We start from the raw sequence: 18,099 nt of genomic DNA on the forward strand, positions 1-18,099 counted from the left end.
AGGTCATTATTTATTCAGACACCCAACAATCACCAATTGTTGACACTAAGAATAACTTGAAAACTGTAAGATTTGAGGGTTTGAAATTTTATAGGTCCTGAAATAAGCCTAATTTGACTTCCCTTATTGGAGAAGGCTATCAGTATATAAACATTTTTATAGCATTACTAAACATGAGTTGTAAAATTATATTTTTTAATTTCAGAAAGCAAGTCCTTATTCAATTAGAACAGCAACCATTAATACTGTAATGGTTTTGCCTAGAGAGCAAGCAACCATCTATAATCTATAACTGTTCTGCAATATAGAAATAAGTCAATTCTAGTCGATGAATTGCTTTTTCTAAGCACTTGGATTCCTTTGAAAAATTTCACATTTAAGAGCAGTCACTGACTTTACAGAAAGAGGGAAGAGAAGACAAAGAGTGAGCAAAATATGCATCAGCCACAGAGGACGTCACAGTACATTACCAGGATAAGACAAATCACACTGATGACACTACTTCTTGGGCTGGTCTCCTTCTGTTACTATTATTTCCTCCATCTTTTTCCAGGATACTGCACACATTAAGGGCACATCAATGCCAAAATTTACCAACATATTTATCAACATGGACAATTTGGAGATAAAACTCGAGGAAAAAAAGGATATGGAGAAAAAAGAAAATACAAAGGAAGAATGTTCTACTACTAACCTGATTTAATTTCTTCCAGAGATTGAGGACAGGAGAAAGTTCGTTAGACCAGATTTCTCTATCAAATTTGCAACCAGCTGTTACGGATCTGCCTAAGATCTTCAACTGTGAAATAACCTGAATGAAGAAAATAAAAAGCAATAAATGAACATGACCATTCAGTAGGATACAAAAATAGCCATATTTAGCCTATAAAGACACTCTGTGTGTGTGTGTGTGTGTGTGTGTGTGTGTATATATATATTTATGTACATATTATAATGACTCTTCATTTAAAAAGCTACTTCTTTAGTTAGATCCATTCTTAATAATCTATTTGCTCACTTCTGAAATAAAAATATTTTTCAATTGGAATGATTTAAATCGCATAACCTCAAAATGCTGATATCATTTTTTGAAAAGATGAAATGACAGAAAAGATAGTAAAAAGTATGAAAGTGAAGTGAAAGCGTTAGTCGCTCAGCTGTGTCCTACTTTTCACGACCCCATGGACTGCAGCCCACCAGACTCCTCTGTCCGTGGAATTCTCCAGGCAACAATACCACAAAGGGTATCCATTCCCTTCTCTAGGGGATCTTTCCAAGCCAGGGATGGAACCAGGATCTCCTGCATTGCAGGTAGATTCTTCACCATCTGAGCCACCAGGGAAGCCCAGTAAATAGTATAGCAAACTATGAAATAGTAAAACAATTTTAAGTAACTATTGGTATTCATTACAATAAATCTAAGCTTTTAGGATTCTATATTGATTTTAAGTTGCCATCTCAATGTTTCTTCTATATGTAAGAGTCAAATGAAAGAAGTTATAGATCAATTAGTAAAAATCAAGCAAAATAAATTCTTCTTTCCTACTTAGGGCTTTCACTTCTGTGAAAAGTGTCTGATGGCTCAGACAGTGAAGAATCTGCCTGCAGGAGACTTGGGTTCGATCCCTGGGTGGGAAAGATTCCTTGGAAAAAGGAATGGCTACACACTCTAGTATTCTTGCTTGGAAAAATTCCATGGGCTGAGGAGCCTGGTGGGCTACAGTCCCTGGGGTTGCAAAGAGCCAGACACAACTGAGCAACTTTAACTTCACTTCTGTAACTTTCAAGTTATCAGCTTCTCTGTCACCATTCTCTGGAGAAGAAAATGGCAGCCCACTCCAGCATTCCTGCCTGGAGAATCCCATGGACAGGCCATGGGGTCACAAAGAGTTGAACTCGACTGAGCGACTAACACACACACACATCCTCATTCTCATCAAAATCAATTCACTCACATCTTCAACACAGTGTATAATGGCTTCCATTTCAATAATAAGTCTTCTTAATCATTTACTAAGAATGATCCAGGATATCACTGAGTATTCTATATATTATATTATAGATATTAGAGCAGGTGTATAAAATCAGTTAAGTATCTTTTGATGGTTCTTCATAAATATTTCAACTGAATATTAAAACTGTGCTAGCTCATTGCTTATCTGACAGAAACAAAATAAATCCCCAAATCCAAACACTGTGTTTTCCTAAGCTAATATTTTATACATCAACATTTTCCGGGTATCAACTATTTTTTCTCTTTTACTTTTTGAGAAATATAAGCTGTTTTTCCTTTTTAATAGATTCTGGGGGTTCTTATACTATTAAAGTTCACAATAAAATAAGGACCATAAATCTTTCAAAATAAATGCACTAATTAACTGATAAACATACAGATTCCTGCTGTTGAACTCAAGTTCCCTCTAGAGTTTTTTATTGATTCTCTAATCTAGAAAAAATTGTGGTGATTCATTGTTTCATTTTCTTTGCTTTTCTGATAAATTATTTTCATTTGCTCTAGCTGAACCCTACAACAGCATCTAATTCATCAGCTCTGCTAGACCACAAAACATCACTAGTTGGCAGTCAGAAGAAGTGCTATTTTGACTCTGGTAACAATTGCTATCACTTATTTGTGTTTAAAATTTGTCAAACATGACAGAAAACAAAATAAGAATGCAAAGAGATGTCTAAAGGAAAAAAGGTCCAAATATTTTTCTACACATGATGTTTTTTAGAGTTGATGTTAAAAACTATTTTAAAATAAAATGTTTACCAGCCCAAAAAGGTTTTCTTTCCAGAAAAATAACATATGAGCACTGCTTTTCATAATAACACAATTATAATATAATCTTTAATGAATAAATAGTAATGAAAAGGGAGTTCAAATGCATAATAAAAATGCTGTATAACGAGGATGGGGTTATAACTTGTAACAACGGATCATCTTTTGTTTTTATAAAATCTGACACATTTATCTTTTTACAAAGTACAGATGATACAATATCTTTTCATTACTCATGTGTTAAACCAATTAAAAATACTTTTCTCAATGATAGTCCTTTAAAATGGTGTCAAAGGGAATGAAATTTCCCATGAAAAGCACATCACTTCTTCCATGTGCCAAACGTACTGCACAGCTCCCACCATGCCCCTGGCACGCTCCGGGGCAGCGGCAACGCTGTGGGGCCGGCAGGAGGCGCCGCCACTGCTCTCCATCGGCGCTCACTAAAAACAACAGAGACACCTCGGGAACGCCTAGGCTTCTCCTTAGCAGCTGTGTCTTTATTGCAGCATACTAAATCTTACAATTTTATTTTTCCTTTCTTTTCGATGTTGTAAAGCACACAGAAGAATTTCTAATCTAACAACATCTTCACAGAACCTGAGAGCATGAGTTGTTGTTTGTCTTCTTTTGGCATAAATTGTTTCCCTAGTTTTCATTTCCTAATTTTCTCTTTGATTTCCTCAACTATTGATTTTACACAAATAGATTATTTTTATTTCTGTAAGTCACTTCCAGTAAAGTCCTTCTTGGAATGAGAAAGAATATAGACTTTACAAATGAATGCTCATTCTCAAATTACAGGTGAGAAAATGGATTTGTCAAACAAATTAAGCAAATTACATGTTTGTCTCGGGGTATATGCAGCAGATTAAATACCTGCAGAAAATTTTATAACAGTGCGATTTAAAATTATGCATAAATAAAAATATTAGTAACAAAAAAACATTTAAAATTTATCACTGAAACGCGAGGGAAATCGAGTTTGGAAAGCGTTAAATGGTAGAGCCAAAGAGGCAGAGCGGACCTAGAGACCGGGTGGGCTCTTAAGCCAGCATTTACCCTGGGGTATCGGCCTAAGGGGCCTACAGCTTGATTGGTTTGTCTGTTTACTTTTCACTGTGAACTATTTTTAGATTTATATAAAAGTGGCAAAAATAGTACAGAAAATTCCAATTGTACACTTAACCCCTAACGATAGTAACATCTTACATAATCACAGTATAATTAACAAAACCAGGAAATTAACACTGTACAATACTATTAACTAACCTACTACAAACCATGTTCGAATTTCACCAGTTTTCCCACAGATTTCCTATTATTCTCTCAGGAAAATAACACATTGCATTTAGCTGTTATTTATCATAGTCTCACCCAAAACTGTGACAATCATTCTTTTTCCTTCTGACCTTGACACTTTTGAAAAACATTGGTCAATTACTTTGTAAAATGTCCCTCATTGAGTTCATAAGGTTCAAATTTTCAAAGAGAGAAAACAGAACTCCAGAACTTTCAATAAAAGTACTCAATAGGCTAGTTAGAAAACAAACTGCCTTACAGAGGGAAAGAGCAGGGACACTTGCTGTTTGTTATCTTGGCTTTTGGGTGATAATGTGATCTGTCTAAATACAGTGATCAAAACTCAAACTACACTCCACACACTGCATCATGAAAATTCTACAAATCAAAACTGATAGAACTACAGTGAATGAGATTCATAGAGGAAAATTAAAGCAGAAACCACTTATGTTCAAACAGAAGCATTGCTGAAAACCAAGCCAAATATAACAACTTATAAAGTTGAGAATGTAGATGGAAGAAAAGAGTAAGACCAAAATTAATAACATAGAAAACAGATATAAAAGAGATCAGATTTTTTAAAGTAACTAAAGATAATAAAATTATGAGACTTCTAACTAGATTGAATGATATATAGCTACATGATAAGAGAAGGCAAAAATGTATTTAAAATTCAAATTTTATAAGGAATATAATTAGACATGCTGTGTAGGGCAATCCAAGATGGGACAGCTCATGGTGGAGAGTTCTGACAAAAGTTGGTCCACTGGAGAAGGGAATGGTAAACCACTTCAGTATTCTTGCCTTGAGAACCCCATGAACTGCATGAAAAGGAAAAAAGATATGATACAAAGATGAAGTCCCCAGGTGGGTAGGTACCCAATACGCTACTGGGGAATACTGGAGAAGTAACTACAAAAAGAATGAAGAGACAGAGCCAAAGTGATAACAATGCCCAGTTGTTGATGTGACTGGTGTGGAAATAAAGTCTGATGCTATAAAGAGCAATACTGCATAAGAACCTGGAATGTTAGATCCATGAATCAAGGTAAATTGGAAGTGGTCAAACGGGAGATGGCAAGAGTGAACGTCAAAATTTTAGGAATCAGTGAACTAAAATGGACTGGAATGGTTGAATTTAATTCAGATGACCATTATATCTACTACTGTGGGCAAAAATCCCTTAGAAGTAATGGAGCAGCCCTCATGGTCAACAAAAGAGTTCAAAACAGTACCTGGGTGCAATGTCAAAAATGACAGAATGATCTCTGTTCGTTTCCAAGGCAAACCATTTAAAATCACAGTAATCCAAGTCTATGCCCCAACCACTAATGAAGCTGAATGATTCTATGAAGACCTACAAGACCTTCTAGAACTAACACCAAAAAAAGATGTCCTTTCATTATAGGGGACTGCAATGCAAAAGAAGGAAGTCAAGAGATACCTGAAGTAACAAACAAGTTTGGCCTTGGAGTACAGAATGCAGCAGGGCAAAGAGTAACAGAGTTTTCCAAGAGAACGCACTGGTCACAGCAAACACCCTCTTCCAACAACACAAGAGAAGACTCTACACATGGATATCACCAGAAACTCAATACCGAAATAAGACTGATTATACTCTTTGCAGCCAAAGATGGAGAAGCTCTATACAGTTAGCAAAAACAAGACAGAAAGCTGACTGTGGCTCAGATCATGAACTCTTTATTGCCAAATTCAGACGTAAATTGAAGAAAGTAGGGAAAATCATTAGACCATTCAGGTTGACCAAAATCAAATCCTTTATGATTATACAGTGGAAGTGACAAACCGATTCAAGATATGAGATCTGCTAGGAGTGCCTGAAGAACTATGGACTGAGAGGTTCATGACATTGTACAGGAGACAGTGATCAAGACCATCCCCAAGAAAAAGAAATGCAAAAAGGCAGGCAAAATGGTTGTCTGAGGAGGCCTTACAAATAGCTGAGAAAAGTAAAGAAGCAAAAGGCAAAGGAGAAAAGGAAAGATATACCCATTTGAATGCAGAGTTCCAAAGAATAGCAGGGAGAGATAAGAAAGCCTTCCTCAGTGATCAATGCAAGGAAATGGAGGAAAACAATAGAATGGGAAAGACTATAGAGATCTCTTCAAGATAATTAGAGATACCAAAGGAACATTTCATGCAAGAATGGGCACAATAAAGGACAGAAATGGTATAGATCTAGCAGAAGCAGAAGATATTTAAGAAAAGGTGGCAAGAATACACAGAAGAACTGTACAAAAAAGATCTTTACGACAACAATGCTGTGATCACTTACGCAGAGCCAGACATCCTGGAATGTGAAGTCAAGTGGCCTTAGGAAGCATCATTACAAAGCTAGTGGAGGTGACTGAATTCCAGTTGAGCTATTTCAAATCCTAAAAGATGATGCTGTGAAAGTGCTGCATTCAATATGCCAGCAAATTTGGAAACTTCAGCAGTGGCCACAGGACTGAAAAAGGTCGGTTTTCATTTCAATGCCAAAGAAAAGCAATGCCAAAGAATGCTCAAAATACTGCCCAATTGCACTCATCTTACACACTAAGCAAGTAATGCTGAAAATTCTCCAAGCCAGGTTTCAACAGTACGTGAACAGTGGACTTCCATATGTTCAAGCCGGATTTCATAAAGGCAGAGGAACCAGAGATCAAATTGCCAACATCCATTGGATCACAGAAAATGAAAGAGAGTTCCAGAAAAATATCTACTTCTGCTTTATTGACTTAGGCAAAGCCTTTGACTGTGTGGATCACAACAAACTGTGGAAATTCATAATGAGATGGGATACCAGATCACCTTACCTGCCTCCTGAGAAATCAGTATGCAGGTCAAGAAGCAACAGTTAGAATTGGACATGGAACAACAGACTGGTTTCAAATTGGGAAAGGAGAACATCAAGGTTGTATATTATCACCCAGCTTATTTAACTTATATGCAGAGTACATCATGCGAAATGCTGGGCTGGATGAAACATAAGCTAGGATCAAGATTGCCAGGAGAAATATCAATAACCTCAGAAACTCAGATGACATCACCCTTACGGCAGAAAGCAAAAAATAATTAAGAGTCTCTTGATGAAAGTGAAAGAGGAGAATGAAAGAGTTGGCTTAAAACTCAACATTCAAAAAACTAAGATCATGGCATCCAGTCCCATTACTTCATGGCAAATAGATAGGGAAACAATGGAAACAGTGAGAGACTTTATTTTGGGGGGCTCAAAATCACTGCAGATGATGAAATTACAAGATGCTTGCTCCTTGGAAGAAAAGCTGACCAACCTAGACAGCGTATTAAAAAGTAGAGACGTTACTTTGCCAACAAAGGTCCATCTAGTCAAGGTTACGGTTTTTCCAGTAGTCATGTATGGATGTGAGAACTGGACTATAAAGAAAGCTGAGCACCGAAGAATTGATGCTTTTGAACTGTGTTGTTGGAGAAGATTCTTGAGAGTCCCTTGGACAGCAAGGAGATACAACCAGTCCATCCTAAAGGAGATCAGTCCTGAATATTCACTGGAAGGACTGATGATGAAGCTAACTCCAATACTTTGGTCACCTGATGGGAAGATGGGAGTCACTCAAAAAGATCCTGATGCTGGGAAAGATTGAAGTCGGGAGGAGAAGGGGATGACAGAGGATGAGATGGTTGGATGGCATCACTGACTCGATGGATATGAGTTTGAGCAAGCTCTGGATTTGGTGATGAACAGGGAAGCCTGGCATACTGCAGTCCATAGGGTGGCAAAGTGTCGAACATGAATGAGTGACTGAACGGAACTAATCTACACAAAAATATCTAGTAATCCCCAAACACGCTAAAAGCCATTAAACGTATACATATTGGAAAGAAAAATAGCTAAATCATCTTTTCTTCCAACAACAATTTACAGAAAAAGAATTTATCATACATTTCATATAATGTGTAACGTTTTATATGCATACGTTATATTTTTCCATTTGTATTTGAAATAAATATGAATTCATTAGATAATATTATTTTTTTAATTTCAGCTCAAGTATTATTAATATTTCCTTTTTCAATAGCTATTTGGGTGCCTGTAAAAGTTTACTTAGCCCATATTCTCTCTTTCACTCACTCCCAGACATTGTCATCTTCCCTCTGGGTGCCTGGCTAGGTACAATATGTTTCACTGTGTTACCAAAAATATCAGGATGTAACAAATTATATTAAATCTTGCTGCTGCTGCTGCTGCTAAGTCGCTTCAGTCGTGTCTGACTCTGTGAGACCCCACAGATGGAAGCCTGCCAGGCTCCCCTGTCCCTGGGATTCTCCAAGCAAGAACACTGGAGTGGGTTGCCATCTCCTTCTCCAATGCATGAAAGTGAAAAGTGAAAGGGAAGTCGCTCAGTCGCGTTGGACTCTTAGCGACCCCATGGACTGCAGCCCACCAGGCTCCTCCATCCATGGGATTTTCCAGGCAAGAGTACCGGAGTGGGGTGCCATTGCCTTCTCCGTAAATCTTGCTACATACTGTAAAAGGAAAACAGTAGACTAAACTGTTAAAGTGAGATAAAGGAGAAAATCCAGAGGTTTATCTTTCTAATGTTAAAATATGCAAGACAAAGGGTGGAGAATCCTTTCTCTATGCCCCTCTTGTGCTCAATAATAATATTTATGCAGGTCACATTCAAGACCAAACTGTAATTTATGTTGGTGATTTGACAGATAAGATTGCACTCAAGATCCAAAGTGAAATGTGAAGGCAATCTAACATGTCAAGTACTCACATCACCATTTTTCTCTCATATTTCTAAGCAATATATTTAAAGCCTGAAAATAAATATAAGGAGATCTCCTAGCTTTTTCAATTTTAACAAGCAAATTAAGAATGAATTTCTCATCAAAAGACATTTAAGTTTTACTAAAATTAGTTATATCAGTTTTCAAATACTGGGGTATAAATTATTTGGAGTGATGGCCTGAACACTTTGGTATAAATCATATATATCGATGTTTTATGTATAACTCTGGTTAATATTAAATAACTCAAATCTGGAATTAATTATTAGACCACATGAAATGTTTGGAACTATCTCTGCCTTGTAGAGATATAATCATGATGTTTTGTAGAGTGATAATTTTTTGTATAATCATAAATTTTCATATAATTAGTGGTTCTAACAATCCAGCTTGCTGGGGGTAAAACTGTACTTTGTTATTTTTTAGACAGACACAGAATATATGAATGCTTTACATCACATATACATGCCTAAACATACAGATATAAAAGACTTCATGTTTCCTAATACTTTCATATATTTATTATGAAAAATTTATTAACTGACACTTAAACACAGTTTGGAAGTTTATTAAAAAGTAAACATGTACCTATCATATGATCCAGCCATTCACTCCTAAGTATTTGTCCAAGAAAAATAAAAGCATGTGCTCATAAAAAACAGAAAAGGTTCAAATGTTCACAACTTAACTTAATCTTAGTAGCCTCAAGCTGGAAACAATATAATGTCTTTCAAGAAGTGAATGAATAAGCAAGCTATAGTACATCCATACGATGGTCTACTAATAAGCAATTAAAAAACCCATAGTCCCAGTAAAATCACATAGATGAATCTTATAATAATAATGTTGAATGAGGAAGAAACCAAACCAAAAAGAGTACTTAACTCTCACTCTTATGTAAAACTCTAGAAAATGCAAACCTCACTCAAACTGACAAAATAGAAATCAGAGTTGCCTGGGATAGGGGAGGGAAGAGAAGACGAAGGGACTGTAAAGTGTGAGGGAAAACTTTGGGGGTGATGGAAATGTTTGTTATATTGTGATGCTCTCACAATGCAACATATGCCAAACTTCATCATAAAATCATAAAAACCAAACATGTGCAGTTCATTAAATTAACCACCATGAATTAAACACCCTCTTAAAACAACACAAGAGAAGACTCTACACATGGACATCACCAAATGGTCAATACTGAAATCAGACTGATTATATTCTTTCAGCCAAAGTGGAGAAGCTCTATACAGTCAGCAAAAACAAGACCAGGAGCTGACTGTGGCTCAGATCATGAACTCCTTATTGACAAATTCGGACTTAAATTGAAGAAAGTAGAGAAAACCACTAGACCATTCAGGTATGACATAAATCAAATCCCTTATGATTATACAATGGAAGTGACAAATAGATTCAAAGGATTAGATTTGCAAGACAGAGTGCCTGAAGAACTATGGACCTAGGTTCGTGGCACTGTACAGAAGGCAGTGATTAAGACCATCCCCAAATAAAAGAAATGCAAAAAGGCAAAATGGTTGTCTGAGGAGGCCTTACAAATGGCTGACAAAGGACAAGACACAAAAGGCAAAGGAGAAAAAGAAAGATATACAGACATGAATGCAGAGTTCCGAGGAATAGCAAGGGGAGATAAGAAAGCCTTCCTCAGTGATCAATGCAAAGAAATAGAGGAAAACAATAGAATGGGAAATACTAGAAATCTCTTCAAGAAAATTAGAGGTATCAAGGGAACATTTCATGCAAAGATGGGCACAATAAAGGACAGAAATGGTATGGACCTAACAGAAGCAGAAGATATTAGAAGGGGTGGCAAGAATACACAGAAGACCATTCCAAAAAAGATCTTCATGACCCAGATAACCACGATGGTGTGATCACTCACCTACAGCCAGACATCCTATAATGCAAGGTCAAGTGAGCCTTAGGAAGCATCACTAAAAACAAAGCTAGTGGAGGTGATGAAATTCCAATGAGCTATTTCAAATCCTAAAAGATGATGCTGTGAAAGTGCTGCACTCAACATGCCAGCAAATTTGGAAACCTCAGCAGTGGCCACAGGTCTGGAAAAAATCAGTTTTCATTCCAATCCCAAAGAAAGGCAGTACCAAAGAATGCTCAAACTACTGCACAATTGCACTCATCTCACACACTAGCAAAGAAATGCTCAAAATTCTCCAAGCCAGGCTTCAAGAGTATGTCAACTGTGAAATTCCAGATGTTCAGGCTGGATTTAGAAAAGGCAGAGAAACTAGAGATCAAACTGCCAACATCCATTGGATCATCAAAAAAGCAAGACAGTTCCAGAAAAACATCTACTTCTGCTTTATTGACTTCATCAAGTCTTTTTGTGAATCACAACAAACTGGAAAATTTTTACAGAGATGGGAATACCAGACCACCTGATCTGCCTCCTGAGAAATCTGTATGCAGGTCAAGAAGCAACAGTTAGAACTGGACACAGAACAACAGACTGGTCACAAACCAGGAAAGGAGTATGTCAAGGCTGTATATTGTCACCCTGATTATTTAACTTATATGCAGAGTACATCATAGGAAATGCTGGGTTGGATGAAGCACAAACTGGAATCAAGATTGCTGGGAGAAATATCAATAACCTCAGATATGCCAATGACACCACCCTTATGGCAGAAAGCGAAGAAGACCTAAAGAGCCTCTTGATGAAAGTGAAAGAGGAGAGTGAAAAAGTTGGCTCAAATCTCAACATTCAGAAAACTAAGATCATGGCATCCGGTCCCATCACTTCATGGCAAATAGATGGGGAAATAGTGAGAGACTTTATTATTTTGGGGCTCAAAATCACTGCAGATGGTGACTGCAGCCATGAAATGAAAAGACACTAGCTTCTTGGAAGAAAAGCTATGACCAACCTAGACAGCATATTAAAAAGCAGAGACAAAACTAATACAATTATGTAAAGTTTAAAAATAAAATAAAATTAGAGAAAAAAAAAAAAAAAAAAGAAAGAAAAACAGGAAAAAAAAAAAAAAAAAAGCAGAGACATTACTTTGCTAACAAAGGTCCATCTAGTCAAAGCTCTGGTTTGTCCAGTGGTCATGTATGGATGTCAGAGTTGGACTATAAAGAAAGCTGAGTGCTGAAGAATTGATGCTTTTGAACTGTGGTGTTGGAGAAGACTCTTGAGAGTCCCTTGGACTGCAAGGAGATCCAACCAGGCCATCCTAAAGGAGATCAGTCCTGAGTGCTTATTGGAAGGACTGATGCTAAAGCTGAAACTCCAAGACTTTGGCCACCTGATGCAAAGAGCTGACACATTAGAAAAGACCCTGATGCTGGGAGGGATTGGGGGCAGGAGGAGAAGGGGACGACAGAGGATGAGATGGCTGGATGGCATCACCAACTGGATGCACATCAGTTTGGGTGAACTTCAGGAGTTGGTGATGGACAGGGAGGCCTAGTGTGTTGTGATTCATGGGGTCACAAAGAGTCAGACACGACTGAGCGACTGAGCTGAACTGAAGTGAACCTGAACCATGATAATCATTAAAACAATGTTTGGGAGTTCACAGAACAGGAAAGTAGAAAAGTCGACATTTAGGGCCAGTGAAAACATGGGTTATTTCAGTCAGAATAAGTAAGGAAAAGCTGACTCTTCTGGTGCACACAGAGGATGTGAATTTTCTCACTCTCCTCTCTGGCCTTGGCTCAGGAACCAGAGCTTGCCTCAAGTGCCCCTGCCTCCTTGATTCACCAGATCTGTGCTCATAGGCTGCTGCTCGTGCCTGCCATGCCTGTGCTCCAACTGAGAAGTGGGCTCAGAATATTTGCTTTTTCCAACACCTAGCTTGGAGTGACCTGCTGCCTACTATTTTTTGGAGGTAAGTACTGAAAGCTGTCTCCATTTTAACTGGGTGACAAGGTGAAGAAGACCAATAAATATCTATCACATTTATTGAAACTTTGTACAATTAATTTTATTGTGGACATTTTCAAAGATATACAGAAGTTTATTTTACTAAGAATATTTTTAAAGATACCTATCCAGATTCAGCTATGGTCAAGATTTTCCTGAACTTGCTTCTCTAATCTCTAACTTATTTTCTTTTACTTTGGCATTATTCCTTAAGTGTTTTCAAACAAATTCAAGGACTTCCCTGGTGGTCCAGAACCTGCTTGTCAATGCAGGAGACCCATGTTCAGTCCCTGATCCAGGATTCCACCTGCCACAGAGCAACTAAGCCCATGAGGCACAATCACTGAGCACACGCGCCACAACTCCTGACGGCCGCTCACCCCAGAGCTGTGCTCTGCAACAAGAAGCCCACCACTGTGACCACAGAGGGCCCCCAGTCCCACAGCTAGAGGAACACGCCCAGGTGCGGCAACAAAGACCCGGCAGAGCCGCAAAACAAGACCCAGGGCATGTTATTTATTTCTCTTATTTTTAATATGCAGCAAAAAAAAAAAAAAAAAAGAACATAATCAGAACACTGTTATTTCACCTAAAATGTTAATAAAAAACCATGGGTGTATATCATACACAGCCCATATTTAAATTTCCCTGATTGGTCTCAAAAGTTGTTTAAATTGGATTGTTCAACTCAGTATCCACAGAAAAGGTATGCAGTTGTTCTGTATTTTGAGTCTCTTTAATGCAGAGGAGTCTCTACCCTTCCTCTTTTGCATGCCCTCAACTGCTGGTAAAACTGAGTTTTCCTGCATGATGTCCCACAATCTGGAATGAACGGTGTCATTTATACTGTTCTTTTGCCCTCTGTGCTTTCTGTTAGGTAGAAATTACTTCTAAAGGCTTGATTAAACTCAGGTTCACTTTGCTGAAAGACTATTTGTGGAAAGCGCTCTTCACAGTGCATCACATCAGGAGGCACAGAGAGTCTGAGAACTTCCTCTTGTGATGCAAAGACTGGTCGCTGGGGACACGCGGTGAGAGTTGATCCCTCGTGCACATTTCCCCATCAATTTTCCATCTAATGGTTTCAACCTTTGATAATAATTTTCTGAATCAGTTATTAGGGTTGGTAAAATAGTGACTTTTCAACTTCTTCATTCCTTTTATATTTATTATGTAGAATTATTCAATAAAGAAAAATTTTCTGTTATCAACTTTTCTTTCATTGCCATAAAATATAATTCACAAAGGAAAGAGGAAATAATGCTTAATTCTTTCCCTTTAATTGCCAGTTTTTCAAACTAAGAGACATTTTTGTTTTTTAACTAAATGATCAATTATAGAAGTAAAAACTTAAGTACACAATATTAGTGACCTCATATTTCCTTATAAGCACTCCGAAGTAATAAATACAAAATCATTGTGTATGCTACAAAATTAAGCAGACTGATAAAGTCTCCCAATCCACTTGTTTTTGTCTTGCTGTGGTCATAAAACTCAAAATGTTACAAGTATTCAAACTTAGATTTGCTTACAGTTAGAAGCCAGAAGGTTACATATACACACTGTATAAAAGTACATCTGTATTACTTCTTTTTGCCAGTGGTGCTACTGGAAAAGCTGTAAATCATAAATGCTCCTGAAATGTGAGTTAATATATTCAAATAGAAGGATATCTGCAAGAAAAGATTATCTTAAGCTTCCTGATTTCAAAAAATGAATTTACCAGGAACTTGTGACTTCTCTAATAACTGATGCAAAACCATTTGAGTCAGGATAACTGCAGCTGCTGAGTCTGAGTAACCACAGCTGCTGAGTTCATAAAAGCCATTCAACACAACGTTGCTAAAATTATTACACTAGCAATTAATCCTCCATCTTTGGCAACAGAAAAGCCATCGTTACATTTTAAGAATAAATATAACACATTTTAAGATTTTGCTAGGAAACTACTAGTGAGTCTGTGAAAAAAATAATAAACTTTTAGAACTTCAAAGTATGGTTTTTAGAAAAGAAATAAGTGAATATGTAGCTTTAATAGAAAAATAAAAGTTACTCTTACAGAACTTCTTGTTTACAGAAAAATTAAAGCAAACAAGGAAAATGATTAATAATAACTGCTTCCACAAATTCGCTACCATTTTTGAGCAATACAGCAGCCTACTGCAATTGTTTCTAACTTGCTTCAAGTCTTCAACCCCTTGTCGATTCTCTGTAAGTCACACAGCCCCAGACTGACCTCGTCATTACCGCAGCTCACTCACGAGGCTTGGCGTTATCCAGTGCCCCCTACCCCACTGACTCTACCCACATCATACCCACATTCTGCGTCTCCCTCACTGTGCTTCAGCCACAGCTCTCACTGTTGTCCCTCCAATTAAAACAGCAGGGATGGCCCACAGACGTGTGAAAGGATGTTCAATCTCATTAGTTATCACAGTGCAAATTAATACTACAGTGAAATACCATTTTAACTCAGTAGATTATTAAATATGAAGACATTTCAAAATACCTAGTACTGGCGTGAATAAAGGATGTAGATATTACCTACTTCTCGTGATAGAGTAAATTAGTACAGTTACTGAAGACAGTTTGACACAATTCTCTTCCTAAGTATTAACATATAACCAAGAGAAACTCTTTCCCAGACATTCCAGGAGACAAGCACACAGATGTTTACAGCAACAATATCTGTAATAGCCACAACCCCCAAAAGTGTGTTATATTTATACGATGAAATATTAGCTAAACTGACAACATGAACAATCTTAGAAAAATAAAGTGGAATGAAATAAATCCTAGAATATCAAACATAATATACTGTTTTATAAGGTTCAAAAATGAAACAATGAATTTTTAGGCACAAATGTGTCTATGTAAGAACATGCATGGCACACAACGATTAAAAAAGTATAAAGCTGTAAAAAAGTTGTAAATAAAAGTCTGCTCCATTAGCAGAAAGGTTGGGGGATAGGATTGAAGAGATTAATTTGATACAAGTTTCTATATCGTTGAGTCATTATTGGCTCAATTTTCATTATATCATCATGCTCTTAATGTTTACATATATTAATATTTAAATTTTAATCTATTGTCTCTTACATGTATCAAAGATTGCATTTTGAGAGAGAAATATGTAAAAGTCCCATTGGATCATAAATCCTACGGCACATTAAGTCTTAAGAAGAAAAACAGGTTAAGGGAATAAGCAATAAGAACTGTTGAGGCAAGTGGCTGCTTTATGTAAGTGGTCAAGAAAGGCCTGTTTGAAAAGTTAACAGTTAGAGACCTGAAGGGAGTTAAGAGTAAACCAAGCAGATATCTAGGGGATAAATGCCCCAGGCAAAGGAAACAGAAGGCAGAAGCTCAAGACAAGTGAGGTGAGTGTGGCCGTCCTCGAGTGAGCAAGGAACAAAGGATTCAAAGACAAGGCAGAGAGGGAGGAGAAGGCCTGAGCAAGCAGGTGCTGGGAGACCTTTGTAATGAATGTTTTTCTTCTGAGTTAGGTGGGAAGGGATCATAGGAAAATAACCATTGCCATCACCATTCATAAAATAGGAAAATGTCCTTCCTTTTGTTAGAAGACCTTATTTTCCAGCTAGAGTTGGACTGGCCTAAAATAAGGAAGTCTTTTTCCAGAAGCCAACCCTTATTTGACCATATCTACAATCCCCATCCTGGGGGAGAGCATGGCAACCCATTTCAGTATTCCTGCCTGGAGATTCCTCGTGGACAGAGGAGCCTGGCGGGCTACCATCCATGGGGTGGCAAAGCGTTGGACCTAACTGAGCGACCTAGCACACACACATAAAATCTCCATAGAAAGATTCAGGAGTTTGTGTAAATGTGAATTCAAATGACTTTTAAAACTTTCTGAATCATGTGGGGTATTGACCAGATGTACAAAAGTGAGAATTATTTGCACCAAACTTTCACATGATTATCTCAGATTGCTCCAGAGATTCACTGATTTCTAAAGAAATTCATGGCGTGGTTTTGCTGAGGACTACTTTAAGAACTGCACTTTACCATTTCCCTGAGTTTATTAATTCTATAAATCACAGCTTAAAATTGTTGAAGAGGAAAGTCTTAAATACCAGATTCAATAAAGAGTTTTTCTATTATAACCATGGAATCGAATCACAAACTCAGGAATACTTTTATTTATCTATTTATTTTTTGGTTTTAAATAGAAGAATGAAATTGGCAATTACCAAACTTAGGAATTCCTATGCTTAGCAACTCATTTCAGAAAAAAAATATTTCTAAAGAACTGAATTCTTGAAAACAAAATTTTCCCTTAAGGGGGGAATATAATAATATAATAATTTAAGAAACTTAAAATTAGAGTAAAATTATACACTGCTTACCAATGTATAACAATAAGAACTCAGTATCTCTCTAAACAAAGTTTTGAATAGGTTATTTCTAAAGTCTGTTCTACTAGTATAAGGCCTTAGCATCTGTTTTGTTTTTTAAATTCTGAGTTTAGAGTCAGGTAAGAAATGTGACATTGCTTTGACCAGCTTGTAAAAAAGAATATGATGTGTAGGCTTCAAGTCATTTAGGATACCAAAACGACCATACAATGACTTAACAAGTAAGATAAGAAATCTGATAAAGGACACCTATGAAAAACTCTCTGCTCACGTCATATCTAATGGTAAGAATGCTTTTCCACTAACATATGGACAAGGCAAAGTCTATTCTGCCTAATCAACATTTACTGGCAACCCCCGTCACATCTGAAAGGCAAAAATAAATAATAAATAAAATACATACAGAAGAAAAGGAAAAGTCAAGCTGTCCTTATTTGTAGAAAAGATAATTGCTTACATATAAAAAGCTAAGCGTTAGTCACTTAGTTGTGTCTCTTTGCAATCCCATGGACTGTAGCCCGCCAGGCTCCTCTGTTCATAGAATTCTCCAGGCAAGAATACTGGAATGGGTAGTATTTCCTTCTCCAGGGGATCTTCCCAACCCAGGGATGGAACATGGGTCTCCTGCACTGCAGGCAGATTCTTTACCATCTGAGCTACCAGGGATGCGCATTAAAAGCTAAGGGAGCTACAAAAGAGGTTGTTAAAAGGGTGGGATGATTTGGGAGAATGGCATTGAAACATGTATATTATCATATGTGAAATGCATCACCAGTCCAGGTTCAATGCATGATACAGGATGCTCGGGGCTGGTGCAATGGGATGACCCAGAGGGATGGGTTGCGGAGGGAGGTGGGAGGGGGGTTCAGGATTGGGGAACACGTGTACACCCATGGCGGATTCATGTCAATCTATGGCAAAGCCAATACAATATTGTAAAGTAATTAGCCTCCAAT

The 18,099-nt window shown here is 37.3% G+C and overlaps 1 protein-coding gene across 2 annotated transcripts in view; it reads right to left on the reverse strand.

Annotated features, from left to right (window-relative positions):
- Positions 1 to 18,099, reverse strand: part of DYNC2H1 (dynein cytoplasmic 2 heavy chain 1) — a 397,795-nt gene that overhangs the window by 110,053 nt on the left and 269,643 nt on the right. For both annotated transcript variants that reach the window (XM_070803297.1, XM_019975614.2), the window contains one exon: positions 695 to 811. In XM_070803297.1, the coding sequence (XP_070659398.1) occupies positions 695 to 811 (117 nt within the window). The remainder of the gene's footprint in view (positions 1 to 694; positions 812 to 18,099) is intronic.

This window comes from Bos indicus, chromosome 15, assembly GCF_029378745.1.
Source record: "Bos indicus isolate NIAB-ARS_2022 breed Sahiwal x Tharparkar chromosome 15, NIAB-ARS_B.indTharparkar_mat_pri_1.0, whole genome shotgun sequence".
NCBI lineage: Eukaryota > Metazoa > Chordata > Mammalia > Artiodactyla > Bovidae > Bos > Bos indicus.